Source organism: Macaca nemestrina, chromosome 4 (assembly GCF_043159975.1).
Source record: "Macaca nemestrina isolate mMacNem1 chromosome 4, mMacNem.hap1, whole genome shotgun sequence".
NCBI lineage: Eukaryota > Metazoa > Chordata > Mammalia > Primates > Cercopithecidae > Macaca > Macaca nemestrina.
Genome location: NC_092128.1, coordinates 20,244,201 through 20,262,359, shown reverse-complemented (window position 1 = coordinate 20,262,359; position 18,159 = coordinate 20,244,201). Strand labels below are relative to the sequence as shown.

The following is an 18,159-nucleotide window of genomic DNA, read 5'->3' as shown; positions in this document are numbered from 1 at the left end:
CAGACTTCACAAAGACAATGAGTTTGGGATGAATGAATGTTCACATGGTGAAACTAGACTCACTGTTTTTACAGAATTAACCCGTCAGCTTAAACAACTGGGCAATTCAGTGGGAAAATAATCGGTCAAACTGGTTGTTCAACTTAATTGGCTGGGTGGTTATATCATAGATTCCGTCTAGGCCGAGGCTGGCAATAAAGGGTGCCTTTTATCAGATCGGGGTGGCCACCTGAAGGCTGACTAGGGCTGTGGTCAAATCTGAGCCTGGGCAAAGCATTCTTAAGACAGAGCATCGTTCCCGCTAGCTTATCGAACAGTTTCCCAGTTGTGAAATCTTCCACAGCCACAACCAGAAAGGCATAGCCAGCATTCCAGCCAGCCTCCCAGTGAGGGCCCTGGAGGGCAGGGCTTGTATGAAAACAGCAGAGGCAGCCCTCCATCAGACCATGCGCCCGAACCCCTCACTCACGGTGATTAAATCTTCCAGCCTCACGTTGACGCTCTCCAACATCTCTCTGCGCTCCACCGCAGGCTCTGGACAAGGGTAGACAGTGGCTCGAAACCTGTTTAATATATTCCAAGGGACACAGGTGGGTTCTTGCTGCAAAGCATTCTGCACCCCCTCTTCTGCTAAGACATCGTTTGCTGACTTTAGATGGCCAGCCTATCCTAGAATAACTGCGTCTTTGGCCACTGGAAAAGGAGTCCCAGTCATCAGGGTTCCCAGTACGTCACTCGTGCTGTGAATTGAGGCTGCAGTTCTGTTATACGAATGAGCTTCATTCAAACCATAAAACCCGTGAGTTGTTAGGTAAATAAGACTGCAGGCTGGACTTGCCTCTTGCTTTTAGAATCTGGTAATGTATGAATATCCTCTTTAATGTATTAATATCCTCTGCCCTGAGTCATTTCTGCTTCTATGGAGCTACACGTAACACGATTCTGTAAAATCCCAAACAAGTTAGCCATGCAGTTGGTTCACTCTTCAGCAGTTAATGAAAAGTCTCAGATGGAATAGACTGAAATGGGGAACGTGTCCGCTTTTAGTACCCCTCACATTTTGCGTATTCAAGTTCTCCTATTCATATTCTCACAACTATTAAAAATCAGTTGGGGCTGACTTTCATGTGAGAAAGTTATTCTACAGCCTTACTGACCTCTAGAAGCCACAGTCGCGTGCATTTGGCACTGCAGATCTCTTTACCCAATCCTGGTCCAAATCACTGAAGAAACAGCCCTTCACTCCCTCTTACCCATCGCAGATCTTCTTGATTTTCTGCCTGAGCTGCTCTCCTTGGTAAAATATGATGAATATGTTCTTCTGAATTTCTTCTTTCTGGAAAATCAGAATAAGTTAAAAAAAAAATGGGGGGGGGTTTCTTTCTGGTTAAAACATAACAGAGAGAAACGTAAAGTCTTGCTTTTAGGCTTACACAATTCATAAATTTAAAACTGGGAAACCGTAACTTTCCCAGTTCCTCTAAGTTCATAGCCCACAGTTGAGAGCAAGGCCATCCAAGACCTCACAGAGGCTGATGCAGCCTTAAGGTGACAAGCTCCCTGTTCCCGACGCTGGTTGGACCACAGCCAGACCTTATATTCAGCTCTAAGCCCCACACTTAAGAGATGTGATAATAAACAAGAAAACATTCAGAAGAGAATATTGCAAGGCCTAAAACGAATATAGCTGGCTGATAAACGGGCTCACCAGAGTTAATTAACACACAACACTGACATTTTGGGGATGAGTAGGTGTTTGATATTTAACAAAGGAAAAGCCATGCCCAGTTTTTGACTCATACATACAGTTGCTCAGATTTTTTGACTCACACAGTTGCTTGTGTGCCATAAGATTGCTGCTTAGATCACACTTGTCAAGTCCAAGTTGGACAATTCACAAGAAAGGAAGATGTTTTCCACAAGCAGACATGCAAATGTTTAACTCTTACTGCAAGCAAAGAAATACGAGCCGAAACAATGCATTCTTTCATTCTCATTTAGTTTGAGAGGGTAAAGGTAAAATTACAAAACCCAGGCCGGGTGCAATAGCTCACACCTGTAATCCCAGCACTTTGGGAGGCTAAGGTGGGTGGATTGCCTGAGCCCAGGGGTTCAAGACCAGCCTGGGCAACATGGTAAAACCCCATCTCTACAAAAAATACAAGAATTAGCTGAGCATGGTGGTGCTCACCTGCGGTCCCAGCTACCAGGGAGGCTGAGGTGGGAGGGTTGTTTGAGCCTAGGAAGTTGAGGCTGCAGTGAGTCATGATCATACTACTGTACTCCAGCCTGGATGACAGAGTGAGACCCTGTCTCAAAGAAACCCCCCAAAACAAAAACAAAACCTATTGTTGGAAAAGTTATGACAAATCCAACAGACTCATCACACACTATTCAAGGCACTGGAATCAGAAAAGTCACTGAAAGGCCATTTGTCAGGCCCCATCAGGTGTCATTAAAATCCCCACACCCTTTAAGCCAGCAATCCTATTTTCCTTGAACTTGTTTATTATGGAAGTAATTCAAAAGCAAATAAAAATCCACATGCATAAAGATGCTCATCATGGTGTCTACATTCTGGAGAAAAATTAGAAATAAAGTGTCCAAAACAGATAGGTAATGTCACATCAACTGAGTGGACACATGAGGCATCCCTTAAACCACTATCAAAATGAATCCTGTCTTTGGCATTTCCTTACAGGAGCAGGTGGCGGTGTTTTAGGATTTTCAGAGCTGCTGCGTTACTTTATTTCCAAAAGGTTTCTCTACCCGTGGAGTCTACCCTGGTCCTTTTCTGAGTCTCTTAAGTTTTCTTTTCTCCTGATCCACCAGAATCAGGAATCTGCTCTAATCTCATGACTTCCCTTTGGTGACCTTTGGTGTCCACGCTCATCTTTTTCCAGATGCTTTTACTTTCTCTCCCACCATGACTGTTATATGTCAAAACAGGATTATAAAAAGTGATGATTCAATGTCAAATTAAAAAAAAAAATCTTTATAAGGGATGCACAGTCATATGGGGAGGGATCTCACATTAGGCAAAACAAAGAGGAGAAAAAAATTATTTCCGTGTATACAATAATCATATAAAATTATACCTGTCTATGGCTACAGAGAAAATAGTACAAGAGGCAAAATACAAATGAAGACATTAGAGTGATGACGGGGTTTCTCATTTTTTTTCATAATCTTTCTTATTTTAAATTTCATTTATTTTAAAGTTGTTTTTCATCAAAATGAATTTTTTTATTACAATTAATTTTTTTAGCTTCTAATCTGAAAAAGATGATAGACGCTCAGAAATAAGCCTAGCTTCTTGGAATTAAAGAGTAAGTGGATTAAATACGAACTGGAAGGTGAGACAGCAATATCCGACTGAATTCACAGCAACAACTGTATGGCACTCAGGGCTGAGCCCCCTCAAAGCCTTGTTGTTTGAAGTGTGGGATCTATTGGCAAATATATAATCAGCATTCTGTGGGAGTTGTAAGAACTGCAGAGTCTCAAGCTCCACACAGACCCACTGACTCAGAATCTTTTTTTTTTTTTTTTGAGGGAGTCTTGCTCTGTCACCCAGGCTGGAATACAGTGGTGCAATCTTAGCTCACTGCAACCTCCACCTCTGGGGTACCAGCGATTCTCCTGCCTCAGCCTCGCAAGTAGCTGGGACTACAGGTGTGCACCACCGCGCCTGGCTAATTTTAATATTTTTAGTAGAGATGGGGTTTCACCATGTTGGCCAGGATGGTCTTAAACTCCTGACCTCAGGTGATCTGCCCACCTTGGCATCCCAAAATGCTGGGATTACAGGCATGAGCGACCGTGTCCAGCCTTTTTTTTTTTGAGACAGGGTCTCACTCTGTTTCCCAGGCTGGAGTGCAGTGGCGTGATCATAGCTCACTGCAGCCTTGACCTCCTGGGTTCAAGCTGTCCTCCCACCTCAGCTTACTAAGTAGCTGGGACTACCGGCGTGTGCCACCACATCTGGGTAACTTTTTTTATTTTTTGTAGAGTTGTTGTCTTGCTATGTTGCCCAGGCTGGTCTCGACCCACTGACCTCAAACGATCCTCCCACCTTGGCCTCCCAAAGCGCTGGGATTACAGGCATGAGCCACCATGCCTGGTCTGGAATTTGCATTTTAACAGGATCCCCAGGTGACCTCTATGCTCACGTGCACACTGAAGCTTGAGAAGCTGACTTCAATCAGTTCTCAGTTCTTTAAGACACAGCTGCCGCCTAGGATAGTACTCGCATAACTAAGTTCTAGAGAAAAGTATAGCTATGTCTCTGGGAAGAATGAACCAATTATGAGGTATTGATAAGAATCAGCCCTTGAATTGACCTTTCAAATATATATTTTTTAAAAAGGAACAAAGTAAAAGGGAAGGAAAAAAAGGAGAAAGAAAGGAAACAGATATTAGTCTCATCAAACTAAAGACCCCCCATGTTTTGGGAGAATGAAGCGCTTCTGGTGAGGGCTATGGGAAGTCTCAGAGAAAGTTATCGCAGCCTGAGGTTCCCACCGTGACAGGATCCTCCAGAGGGGCGTCCATCTCACTGAACTTCAAGTACACATTTCCTCGGCAAATTCGCCACAGCAACCGCTCAAAGGAAGCCATCCTCTCCCTGTTGATCACACCAGCTATGAACCTAGGCAGCCAGAAGGGAAGACGTTCCTGAGGCATAGGGATTGGGGTGCAGAGAGAAGGCCCTGCAGGATATGAAGACACACCATGAAAGGAAGGGCCATTCACTCTATAAGCAGAAGGAACCCAGACACAGCTCTACCGACAGGGGTCCCAAGGCCAGCCCGCATCCAGCCCCAACTTTCCCTTAGTCCCTCTGACCTCCTGGTTTTTTGATATCTTGAAGTTTTCTTAATCATTCCAATACTATATCGTCACTAACTGCAATTAAGAATATGATAGACCGGCCGGGCGCAGAGGCTCATACCTGTAATCCCAGCACTTTGGGAGGCCAAGGTGGGCAGATCACCTGAGGCCAGGAGTTTGAGAACAGCCTGGCCAACATGGTGAAACCTCATCTCCCCTGAAAATACAAAATTAGCCACACATGGTGGCGCGCACCTATGATCCCCGCTACTCAGGAGGCTGAGACAGGAAAATCACTTGAACCTGGGAGGCGGAGGCTGCAGTGAGCCAAGATCATGCCATTGCACTCCAGCCTGGGCAAAAGAGTGAAACTCAGTCTCAAAAAAAAAAAAAAAAAAGAAAAGAATATGATAGACCATTCATCATAGCATTGTAGCTAATGGTAGCAAATATTCAACAGTGGTCTCTATGTGTTTTTCCAAAAATATTTTAATACTAAGAGGGAAACATATATTGACGTCTATTTTTATCTGTTTTTTCCATTATCCAAGGATGTAGATAACTGCTGACCTAAACTTTTCATGTTAACCGGTGACTTTCACTGGCTTATTACTTTAAATGTACATTGATCCTGTACTACCTTCTGATCAAATATTTCCAATAAATATTTTTATTTTCATTTCAAATTCAATGCCTGGTGCCTCAAATATCAGGCCCTCAAATACATATTGAATAAAAAAATCATAAATCCCAAACTCACAACTTTCAGAAATGCTTTAAAATTCATCAATTTCACTTAGGCACTGAACAAAATCCTACCACTTTGAATCGCCACATTATTTTCATGGCTATAACACATCATATTACTGCTTCTTGGAAATAACTTGATTGCATAACTATCCCATTTCTTTTTTTTTTTTTAATTAAAAAACTTTTTTGTAGACAGTGCCCAGGCTGGTCTCAAACTCCTGGCCTCAAGTGATCCTCCTGCCTCAGCTTCCCAAAGTGTTGGGATTACAGGCATGAGCCACCACATCTGGCCCCCATTTCTAATTACATTTAAAAATGTATCCCGGGCAACACAGCGAGGTCTCGTCTTTATTAAAAAATTTTTTTAAAGTTAGCCTGGCATCATGGCACATGCCTGTGGTCCAGCTACTCGCAAGGCAGAGGTAGGAAGATTACTTGAGGCTGGGAGGTCAAGGCTGCAGTGAGCTATGATTGCACCTTTGCACTCCAGTCTGGGCAACAGACCGAGACCCCATGTCAAAAAAAATACAAATAAAAATTCAGGCCGGGCGCGGCGGCTCACACCTGTAATCCCAGCACTTTGGGAGGCCAAGGCGGGCGGATCACAAGGTCAGGAAATCGAGACCATGCTGCCTAATACGGTGAAACCCCGTCTCTACTAAAAACACAAAAAAATTAGCCAGGTGTGGTGGCATGCGCTTGTAGTCCCAGCTACTCAGGAGGCTGAGACAGGAGAATGGTGTGAACCTGGGAGGCAGAGCTTGCAGTGAGCCGAGATCGCATCACTGCACTCCAGCCTGGGCAACAGAGCGAGACTCCATCTCAAAAAATAAAAATTAAAAAAAAAAAAAAATTCAAACTCCAAATGCATTTTATTATCAAAGTAATATTTTATTTTTTTGAGCTGGAGTCTTGCTCTGTTGCTGAGGCTGGAGTGCAGTGGCACGATCTTGGCTCACTGCAACCTCTGCCTCCAGGGTTCAAGCAATTCTCCTGCCTCAACTTCCTCAGTAACTGGTATTACAGGCGTGTGCAAGCATGCCCAGCTAATTTTGTATTTTTAGTAGAGATGGGGGGTTTCACTATGTTGGCCAGGCTGATTTCAAACTCCTGACCTCAAGTGATCCACCCACCTCAGCCTCCCATAGTGCTGGGATTACAGGTGTGAACCAGCACGCCCAGCCCCCAAAATAGTACTCTAAAGAGAAAGGAAAAACACATGTCCCCATAGCCTTGTTCCAACGCCAGGGAAGAGCTGTGATAACCCATCTGAACAATGATCCCCACAGCTTCCCATGGGGGAGCAATATAAACATTGCAGTCTTCAGGCTCAAGGAGGTGAGTGTCGCCACTAACAAGAAGCTGACACCACTTCCAACTCCACCAACCTAGTAAGTTACACATGGGTCTATTCCCCGGCAGAGGCTTTGTATCCATGGGAAACAGTCACCATCCCAGTGGCTATTTGTTCACCTGTTCATTCACTCACTCAGAAATCACACGCCAGGACCAGGAACCCACCTACACAGAAGAGTTACACTAACCCCAACTTTCCGGTCATATGTGCAGGCACCGCTTTCAACTCCAGGAGGCCAGAAGTGTCTTCAGTAAAGAAATCATCAGCTAAATTGGTTTCCGTCTGAAAGTCAAAGCACTATGATTTTCATTTAAATATATTTAGGGAAACTCAAAAGGCACCCACACCTCAAGATTTTCTCTGGTTTTAGTGAAGCTTTAATTTTCCACAAAAAGTTAACAGAAGTCAGAAAGCAGAGTGCTCCGGGCCAGATTAAAAAGCTTCCCTGGTCTCTTCCTACCAAAACCCTAAAACTTCTCAAACCAACTGCTGTGCTTGGTTCTGACTTCTCTTTCTGCCTGAGCCATTTTCAGCACATACATTTTACTTAGCACCATAATATTTTTCCCTTCAATTCAACCAGCACTACAATTATTCCACCCAAAATACTCCCCCGCCCTCACCAATAGCCCAGCCATGGAACAGAAACAGAGTGATTTACTCAGATCCCAGGCCAGCCAGTTTCCAAAATGGAAATTTGAGGTTCTGAGGAATGGGCCCTTTAGTAAATCATCCCCACGTGACCACCTCAAAGAAGTCCTGGGTTTTCTTCAGGAGATATTTCAGTTCCGTCAGTTCTAGGAAGCTTTTTTTCAAGGCCTGCTGGTTCTGGTTGGCTTCCTGTAACTCTCCTTCCAGTTTTTCTAGAACAGTCTATGCAGGAAGGAAAAAGAAGGTAAGCCGACAGAAAGTGCTATGACACTCCTGAAATACATTACCCACAACACATGACTAAAAAAAAATCAAAGGAATCAGCACATGATTGTAGACCCTAATACACACACACACACACACACACACACACACACACACGTGCACACTCTCTTAAAAGTTCCATCACCAAATGAAAGGATTAGGAAGTACTTGGAGGAGTGGATGGCCACTTCATGGAGAAGTCAAGACATTTTAGCAAATCTTGCCTCTCATTTGAAACACTAGACCAGGCTGGGTGCAGTGGCTCACGCCTGTAATCCCAGCACTTTGGGAGGCCAAGATGTGCAGATCACTTGAGGTCAAGCATTCAAGACCAGCCTGGTTAACGTGGTGAAACTCCATCTCTGCCAGGTGCGGTGGCTCACGTCTGTAATCCCAGCACTTTGGGAGCCCGAGGTGGGCGGATCACAAGGTCAAGAGATCGAGACCATCCTGGCTAACATGGTGAAACCCCATCTCTACTAAAAATACAAAAAATTTGCCGGGCATGGTGGCGGGCGCCTGTGGTCCCAGCTACTCGGGAGGCTGAGGCAGGAGAATGGCGTGAACCCGGGAGGCGGAGGTTGCAGTGAGCCGAGATTACGCCACTGCACTCCAGCCTGGGTGACACAGCGAGACTTGGTCTCACCAAAAAAAAAAAAGAGAGAGAGAAACCCCATCTCTACTAAAAATAGAAAAATTAGCCAGGGATGGTGGCGCGTGCCTGTAATCCTAGCTACTCAGGAGGCCGAGGCAGGAGAGTTGCTTGAACCCAGGAGGCAGAAGCTGTGGTGAGCCGAGATCATGCCACTGCACTCTGGCCTGGGTGACAGAGCAAGACTCCATTTCAAAAAAATAAATAACAATAAAAATAACTTCAGAAACATGAAACAATGTGGAGTCTTTAAATAGAAAATGATGGGTCAGGCACGTTGGCTCAGCCTGTAATCCCAGTGCTTTGGGAGGCTGAGGCAAGTGAATTGCTTGAGGTCAGAAGTTCAAGACCAGCCTGACCAACATGGTGAACCCTGTTTCTACTAAAAATACAGAAATTAGCCGGGCATGGTGGCACATGCCTGTAGTCCCAGCTACTCGGGAGGCTGAGGCAGAAGAATGGCGTGAACCCGGGAGGCGGAGGTTATAGCAAGCAGAGATCGTAGCACTGTACTCCTACCTGGGTGACGAAGCTTTTTTTTAGACTCTGTCTCAAAGAAAAAAAAAAAGAAAAAAATATATATATATACACACACACACACACGTATGTATATATGTATATGTATGTAATATATATATGAAATGATGAAATAGCAAGTTGCAGAATAAACAATATAGTTCCATTTAGATAAAAATTTTTAACATGTAAAGCTATATCATATGTTATTTAGAAAAATAAATACGTAATAAAACTATGAAGAAATAAAGAAAAATACAAAAGTGAGGATAATGATGATCTGGAAGGGAAGAGGGGAAAGGAGATGGAGGATGGGTGAGGAGGGGCACACAGGTTTTTATGAATGTCCCTATGGGTACCGTTATCTTACACAGGACAACAGACACATGGTGTGTGCTGATCCTTACTTTTTATACCTTACATGTTTTATAAAAATTCTACTAATTTAGCCAGGCGCGGTGGCTCACGCCTGTAATCCCAACACTTTGGGAGGCTGAGGCGGGCAGATTACGAGGTCAGGAGATCGAGATCATCCTGACTAACACAGTGAAACCCCATCTCTACTAAAAACACAAAAAATTAGCCAGGCGTGGTGGCGGGCGCCTGTAGTCCCAGCTACTTGGGAGGCTGAGGCAGGAGAATGGCGTGAACCCGAGAGGCGGAGCTTGCAGTGAGCCAAGATGGCGCCACTGCATTCCAGCCTGGGCAACAGAGCGAGACTCTGTCTCAAAACAAACAAACAAACAAACAAACAAACAAAAAAAAACCTACTAATTCAATTTAATGTTTAACAAAAGCAATAACAAATTCACACTGAAACACACAGGAGTGAAACTCTAGAAGGACGTATATCCACAAAGGGGTGATAATTGAACCAGTAGCAAATATTATGAGAAAAATTTAGTGAATATGTGTCTTGAAGTGTTAAATATAACTGTCATCTACAGCTTGCACATGAAGGGGTAGTGGGGAAGGGTTGGCAGGTATTACAGAAAGACAGGAAAGGGAAGCGAAGTAAAAAACAAAACAAATAATAATCAAAAAAGCCAGTGAATCAGAAATCACAATAAATGGAAATGGATTAAGGTCACCTATTAAAGAAGAGATTATCATGCTAGTTTTCAATCCATCTAAAAGACACTGTTAACAGAGTTGCTTTTGTTTTTTGGTTTTGTTTTTAAGACAAAGTCTCACTCTGTCACCCAGGCTGGAGTGCAGTGGCACAATCTTGGCTCACTGCAACCTCCACCTCTTGGGTTCAAGCGATTCTCTTTCCTCAGCCTCCCAAGTAGCTGGGATTACAGGCGCGCGCCACCAGGCCCGGCTAATTTTTTTGTATTTTTAGTAGAGACAGGGGTTTCACCATATTGGCCAGGCTAGTCTCAATCTCCTGACCTCAAGTGATCCACCCACCTCAGCCTCCCAAAGTGCTGGGATTACAGCCATGAGTCACTGCGCCTGGCACAAACAGATTTTTTTAAAACAATAAATGATAATCCTGTAAATGTTAGCTCTCCCTGAAATGCTTAGTATCAGATAAAATTGAATTACTATGGAAAATTTCAAACACAGAGAAGCAGAGAGAATCTCATCCACCCATCATCCAGCTTCAGTTTCACTCCATTCCCACCCCTCTCGGAGACAGCCATTACCTTGAATTTTGAATACTGAATATAATGACACAAAGTTGGGGGGAAAAGTAAATCTTCATTTCCCAATCATTTCCTCTATCCACTTAATGATGCCATAAAAATAATGCTGCCATTACCATACACAATGGATATATAATTATATAAAAGTATAGCTGCATGAGAATAAAGCCTGAAAACAAGGAAAAGTCAGGGCAATTTCTGCTGGGATGCTGGTTTTTTTCTTCCCCCCCCGAATTAGTATTTCCTCTAGGACTGTTATAAAAGCCTCTTTAGAAACTGGACAAGGCAGGGGCCCAGAGCCATTGGTGTACTCTTGTCAAAGGACTCGACTCTCTAGGAATGTTGGGGCAACACAGCTAACTGCAGGATTAGTCAAATCAATCAATCAACAAATCAATCCCAGTGAGCAATGAATGGTAAAATATATTACTCTCCTACTTTTATGCTGGTGGGTTTTGTTTTTGTTTTTTTTGAGAGAGGGTCTCACTCTGTTGCCCAGGCTAGGGTACAGTGGTGTGAACACAGCTTACTGCAGCCTCGACCTTCTGGTAGCCATTCTCTTGCCTCAGCCTCCCACGTAGCTGGGACCACGGGTGCACACCACCACACCCAGCTGATTTTTTTCATTTTCTTGTGGAGACAGAGTCTCATTATGTTGGGCAGACTGGTCTCAAACTGCTGAGCTCAAGCAATTCTCCTGCCTTGGCCTCCCAAAGTGTTGGGATTACAGGCATCGCCCAGCCCTGGTGCTGTTTTAATTTCCTTTTTACAGCAAATAACATTCAGAAGAAAAACACTAAGGAAAGACTTGTGCACACATCTGATTGCCCCTTATCTATTCCCACAAATTTATGAATGTAGAGCTTTAACACCTTAAAATATCATGCTTTTTTTTTTTTTTTTTTTGAGACACAGTCTCGCTCTGTTGCCCAGGCTGGAGTACAAAAGTGTGATCTCGGTTCCCTGCAACCTCCCCCTCCTGGGTTCAAACAATTCTCCTGCCTCAGCCTCTGGAGTAGCTGGGATTACAGGCATGCACCACCACACCTGGCTAATATTTTTGTATTTTCAATAGAGATGGGGTTTCACGATGTTAGTCAGGCTGGTCTCGAACTCCTGACCTCAAGCAATACACCCGCCTTGGCTTCCCAAAGTGCTGGGATTACAGGTGTGAGCCACTATATATTTTTTAAATCCATCTAAGAGACACCCTTACCAAAGAGATAAAAGATAAACAATATAGCCCAAAACAATAAATTTCACAACAAAATAAAAAGGGCTATCCACTCAAATGTAAGCTCTCCCCACCCAGAAAAGCTTATTAATATCAGTCAAAATTGAATCTTTTAAACTTAAGATGGTGAAACTTGAAAATGTGTGTGCCTTGGCATGGTTGAAGTCAGCCAAAACTAAACCCAGTTGGATGAATTACTTTTTTAAGGTACTACAGCCAACTCAGTTTGAAAACAAAAGCAGCACATGTTACCTGTTTAACAAAATCAAGACAGGCTCTATGCTTGTCACGTTTCAGTGTAATATCAAAAAAGAATATCCACAATTATTTGAAAAGGCTATTAAAATATTCCTCCTTTTTCCCACTACTTATCTGTGTAAGGCTGGATTATCTTTCTCTACTTCAATAAAAACAGCACATCACCAACAGATTTAAAGTAGAAGCAGGTGTGAGAAACCAGCTGTCTTCTATTAGCCAAGCACTTCAAAAATTCACAAACAAAGCCACCCTTCTCATGAAAGTGTTTTTTTTTTTAAAAAAACACATTTCATTTTTCAGTTTAAAAATGTTAGCATGTAATGAGACATTATTGTTATTTTCAAGTGAATTAACACATAAATATTTTACATACTTTTCCATTTTAATTTGTAATACAGTAAAAAAATCAATAAACAGGCCAGGTGAGGTGGCTCACGCCTGTAATCCCAGCACTTTGGGAGGCCGAGGCGGGTGGATCACCTGAGGTCAGGAGTTCAAAACCAGCCTGGACAACATGGTGAAACCCCCTCTCTACTAAAAATACAAAAATTAGCTGGGTATGGTGGCGCATGCCTGTAATCCCAGCTACTTGGGAGGCTAAGGCAGGAGAATCGCTTGAGCCCAGGAGGCAGAGGTTGCAGTGAGCCGAGATCACACCACTGCACTCCAGCCTAGGCAACAGAGCAAGACTCCATCTCAAAAAAACATGATAAGGTCCAAAATATTTTCTAGAATATTTGACAATCTAATATGTGAGTGTCAAGATTTATACCACTGATGGCTTTCAAATTTTCAAGAATTTGAAGTTATCTTAAAAAACAAAAATAAAAACCAGCCAGAGAAAAGGCTCAGCTCGGTGAAGCTTTGCCTACCTGCCCACGCCCCGGATGAGCCGTTCCACCACCAAAGATGAAATACCTGCTTTTTCAATTAAGTTCCCCAGGGTCCTCCATGGTCTGGCTCTGCCTACCTCCTTACTTCCTCTCCCAGCCCTGCCCCTCATCCCTGTCCCCACCATCTGCTCTATAAGCCTTTGGAGGGCAGCGTCATGTTTATTTCTCTTAAAGGTACCTTGCACGTGGCAGATACTCAGTGGGGTTTTTTTTGTTTTTTGTTTGTTTGTTTTTGAGATAGAGTCTCGCTCTGCCGCCCAGGCTGGAGTGCAGTGGCACAGTCTCAGCTCACTGCCACCTCTGCATCCCGGATTCAAGCAATTCTCGTGCCTCAACCTCCCAAGTAGCTGGGATTACAGGCATGTACCACCACCCCCGGCTAATTTTTGTATATTTAGTAGAGACAGGGTTTCACCATGTTGGCCAGGCTGGTCTCAAACTCCTGACCTCGTGATCCGCCTGCCTCGGCCTCCCAAAGTGGTGGTATTACAGGGGTGAGCTACTGCACCCAGCCAGTATTCAGTGTTTTTTATAAAAGACAGAAGGGGAAGGAAATAGAGAAGGAAAGAGGGAGAGTCCCATCAGCTGAAATGTGCTTGAAAACTGCAGTCTTCTGCCAGTTTACCTACAGAAGCCAATCAGAGAAGCAGCCTCCATCTAGAGTGGATCCAACTCATCTGCTTCCCACCAGACAGAGAATTAGAAAACATCCCCTTATATCCACACTCAGCCCATTCAGTGGCACCCCGCAGACAAGACTGGCTGCCTGTAAGAATCAAAGGAGCAATCAACTCCTCCAAGTAGGCTGAGCTTCCCTAGGGCTACGCTGAGAAAGGAAAACAGCTGTCTCCAGATCAGCAGGTGTGGCTCTAAAAACTGCACACCGGGATTTTCCTGGGGCTGTAACCTGGAGAAGGGGACGACCATGCAAGCCTGTCTCCCTGCCTTCAGCAACCAGGTACGGGACCTGCAAGTGGCTCTCAGGGCCTTCAAGGAGACAGGCTGCATTACTGTCCTTACCTGGGGAGGCCAGCAAAATGGAGAACCTACCTCCAGGGTAATCATTTCCCGTGGGAGCGGGGTCAGTGGGCTTTTCTCAGGCAGCTGAACTGCAATCTCATTTTGCATCTCGTCTTCCAGAAAACCTGAAGAATGAAAACCCACCCAAAACCCCAAGGTGATTGTGTTTTCTCGTAACTAAGAAATGAGGTCAAGCAAGGCGTGTGCCTTTCACTCAGCTCAGCTACCTGAATCGTCCTAGGAGCTGCCACAGCACCTGGATCCCACCCCTACCTCCCCCATTCCCTCCAGGTGGGCCTCTGGGACCACCTCAAAAATTATTGCAAACAGGGACACATTCGTTAATTAAGTCCTGCAAACTATTGACCCCCTTGCCAGTTCACATTTGAACAGTAAGCAAAAAAAAAAAAATTGGCTTACGGAGGATTCTCTCCAGTGATTCACACCTTCTGACTTCATTCACAAATTTCCTTTGAAAGCTGTTCACATTCATATTTAACTGGGGGAGGAATCACAAGACACACATTAGTAGCAACAGTTGCCAATAGATTCCTTTTGGGTTTTTTTTTTTTTTTTTTTTTTTGAGTTTCAATCTTGTCACCCAGGTGACAAGGAGGGCAATGGTGCAGTCTCAGCTCACTGCAACCTCCGCCTCCTGGGTTCAAGTAATTCTTCTGCCTCAGCCTCCCGAGTAGCTGGGATTACAGGTACCCATTACCATGACCGACTACTAATTTTTGTATTTGTAGTACAAAATTGATGGGGTTTCACCATGTTGGCCAGGCTGGTCTTGAGCTTCTGACCTAAGGTGATCTGCCCACCTCAGCCTCCCAAAGTGCTGGGGTTACAGGCGTGAGCCACTGTGCCAAGCCCCCTTTTGGTTATTTTATCTTTTTAGTACTAGAGAATGTTGCTGGAATTCTCTTAGGAATAGATGCTTCCATGCACAAGACAAGCCAGTTACAGGCAAAACATACCTTGGTGTTCTTATACTCAATCCCCCAAATGCTTCAACTTTTACCCTCCCGTTTCTAAAAGAAACAAAGTCCTGGCCAGGTGCAGTGGCTCAGGCCTGTAATCCCAACACTTTGGGAGGTCGAGGCTGGTGGATCACTTGAGACTTTGTCTCTACAAAAAATTACAAAATTAACCAAACATGGTGGCGTGCACTTATAGTCCCAGCTACTCAGGGGGCTGAGGTAGAAGGATGGCTTGAGCCTGGGAGGTCAAGGCTACAGTGAGCCACGATTGTGCCACAGCACTCCAGCCTGGGTTACACAGCGAGACCCTGTCTCAAAAAAAAAAAAAAAAAAAAATTGACTTAATCAAAATTTAAAGCTTTTGTGCATCAAAGGATACTTAATAGCGTCCTTTCATTTTCTTAATAGAAAGTGGAAAAACCCACAGCATGGGAGAAAGTATTTTCAAATAATATATCTGCCTCAAAAAAGAAAAGAAAGGTAAAGAAAAAAGAAAGGAAAAGAAAAGAAAGAAGGAAGGAAGTCCACCCTCATCTAAGTTTATCTTATTTCTCTGCCTTGGCTATCCAAATGAGCCTCAAAATCCTCAATGCGGCCATAAAAACGACCAGACCTTGAAGACTGCACAGCTCCATGTAACATATCACAGTCATCAATAAAACTTCTACTGTCAGCTCAGCTCAATAAATGTTATTGAGGACCTGCCTCATATGAGGTCCTCTGTGAAGAACTAGGGATGTGAAGAACACGATGTGATCCTTCCCCGCAGGAGCTTAGCTCTGACCCTGACCTTAGTGAAGAAGTAAAGGAGGGCTGGTTTTCTAAATTAGACTAAGAGTTTGATGAGGGTCTAAACTGCCCCTGGGAAATGATACCCCATTGTCATACTCAAGACGGTCTAACTGTAGAATATCACTCCGGAACTCAATTCCGGGTATTACAACCAACTCTGGAATCCAAAATACTTTGTCCTCAGCCTGTCTAGTCAGGAAAAATAGTTTTTATGGTCAGAACAAGGTTTGGTAACCTACATGCCCATTGGCTATATACAATGTTTGAAGACGCTACACAAGAGAAAAAAAATTCAATGACATCTAACATGTAGTGATTGCATTAGAGCTTCAAGACATTCCTATAGAGGAGACTGCATGGAGGGAGGGAGAACATGCTCTTGAATGACCTGCCTGGTCATGACAAATCCTAGCCAGAAGCACTGAAACTACAGAATTTCGTTGATTCCAGCTCACGGCTCCTCTCCCTACAAAATGGTTATTGTTCACCATAAAGAAGTGCTCTGCAAGAGTTATCTACTCCCACCCCTGCCGTCCTCTTATCTCCAAAGAACGTAGTACCTACATCTTTGAACTGAACCAATCCAAGCTCTCCGAGCTCAGCCACACAGCAATATGCAGCTTCCACCTGGAGAAACAGTTGTGACAAACACATCTCCTCGCTTCGAAACACAGACGCCATCTTGGCCCAGCTTCGGTCTACAGGAGAAAAAGAAAAAGAGATTAGTATTTAAGGTAATAAATGTGTGAAAACATTAGGATGAAATTTTTAAGTTAAATTAAAATCTAACAGGGAAAAAATGCATTAGGAATCACTCCTGATTTCAGGAGACTTTTTTTTTTTTTTGAAACGAGGTCTCACTCTGTTGCTCCGGGCTGGAATGCAGTGGTCCAATTTTGGCTCACTGCAGCCTCAACCTCCTAGGCTCAAGTAATCCACCCATCTCAGCCTCCTGAATAGCTGGGACTACAGGTGTGTACCAGGATGCCCAGCTATCCTGATTCTAAAAATATAAACAAAAACAAGATAGCACTTTATGCCCTCCATCAGACTGGCAAAATATTATACTTTATTTTTGAGACAGAATCTTGCTCTGTCATTCAGGCTAGAGTGCAGTGGCACAAACACGACTCACTGCAGCCTCAATCTCCTGGGCTCAAGAGATCCTCCTGCCTCAGCCTCCTATGTAGCTGGGACTACAGGTGTGCACCACCACACCTGGCTGGTTTTTTTTATTTTTTTGTTGAGATGGAGTCTTGCTGTGTTGCCCAGGCTGGTATTGAACTCCTGGACTCAAGTGATCCTCCCACTCTGGTCTCCCAAAGTGCTGGGATACAGGCATGAGCCACTGCTCTCAGCTGGCAAAATATTTTAAAATATGACTAAAGACTCGAGTTGTGGATGGTATGAGAAAACAGGCCCTTTCATGCACTAGAGTGTCACTCCGGAACTCAGTCCTGGGTATCACAACCAACTCTGGATTCCAGAATACTTTGTCCTCAATTTTCCTAGTCAGGAAAAATAGTTTTTGTCATCAGAACGAGGTTTGGTAATCCATATGCCCGTTGGGTATATCCAATGTTAATGTGTAAATTCTTTGTAGCTTTTTCAGAGAGCAATTTATCAATGTCTATCAAATCTTATATCCCTCATACCCACAAATCAAGATGTCCACTGCTATTTATCCAGACAGACCTGGATATGTATGGAGAAACAGAGGAACAAGAACAGTTCTTTTTTTTTTTTTTTTTTTTTTTTTTTTGAGACGGAGTCTCACGCTGTTGCCCAGGCTGGAGTGCAGTGGCGCGATCTCGGCTCACTGCAAGCTCCGCCTCCTGGGTTCACGCCATTCTCCTGCCTCAGCCTCCTGAGTAGCTAGGACTACAGGCGCCCGCCACCGCGCCCGGCTAATTTTTTGTATTTTTAGTAGAGACGGGGTTTCACTGTGGTCTCGATCTCCTGACTTTGTGATCCGCCCGCCTCGGCCTCCCAAAGTGCTGGGATTACAGGCTTGAGCCACCGCGCCCGGCCTACAAGAACAGTTCTTATAGTATTGTATGTAATAATTATAGTAAATGGCTGTAACCTAGATATCCATCAAAAGGGAAATGATTAAACTGTGATATAACAGAGCCCTGTGCAGTCAGCAGGAATAAAATAAATCTGTACGTCCTGTATATGGAAGAAGGATGCCCATGGGTAAGTGGGGCAGGGGAATGGTGTGAGTTTGGTTAGCCAAAACTGACCTCCAAGACACAGTTCCACCATACAGTCATAAGTGTGTATTGACACTGCTGATTAAAAAAA

The 18,159-nt window shown here is 44.0% G+C and overlaps 1 protein-coding gene across 9 annotated transcripts in view; it reads right to left on the bottom strand.

Annotated features, from left to right (window-relative positions):
- Positions 1-18,159, bottom strand: part of LOC105471305 (ATPase H+ transporting V0 subunit a4) — a 91,868-nt gene that overhangs the window by 48,485 nt on the left and 25,224 nt on the right. For 8 of the 9 annotated variants that reach the window (XM_071094403.1, XM_071094406.1, XM_071094405.1 and 5 more), the window contains exons 2-9: positions 16,417-16,550; positions 14,501-14,579; positions 14,111-14,205; positions 7,688-7,813; positions 7,128-7,222; positions 4,525-4,651; positions 1,254-1,336; positions 470-563 (exon numbers count right to left, since the gene is read on the bottom strand). In XM_071094403.1, coding sequence (XP_070950504.1) covers positions 470-563; positions 1,254-1,336; positions 4,525-4,651; positions 7,128-7,222; positions 7,688-7,813; positions 14,111-14,205; positions 14,501-14,579; positions 16,417-16,533 — 816 coding nt within the window. In that variant the 5' untranslated portion in view covers positions 16,534-16,550. Of the gene's footprint in view, positions 1-469; positions 564-1,253; positions 1,337-4,524; positions 4,652-4,822; positions 4,828-7,127; positions 7,223-7,687; positions 7,814-14,110; positions 14,206-14,500; positions 14,580-16,416; positions 16,551-18,159 lie in introns of those variants that run through there. The other variant, XM_071094410.1, reaches the window with a different exon arrangement.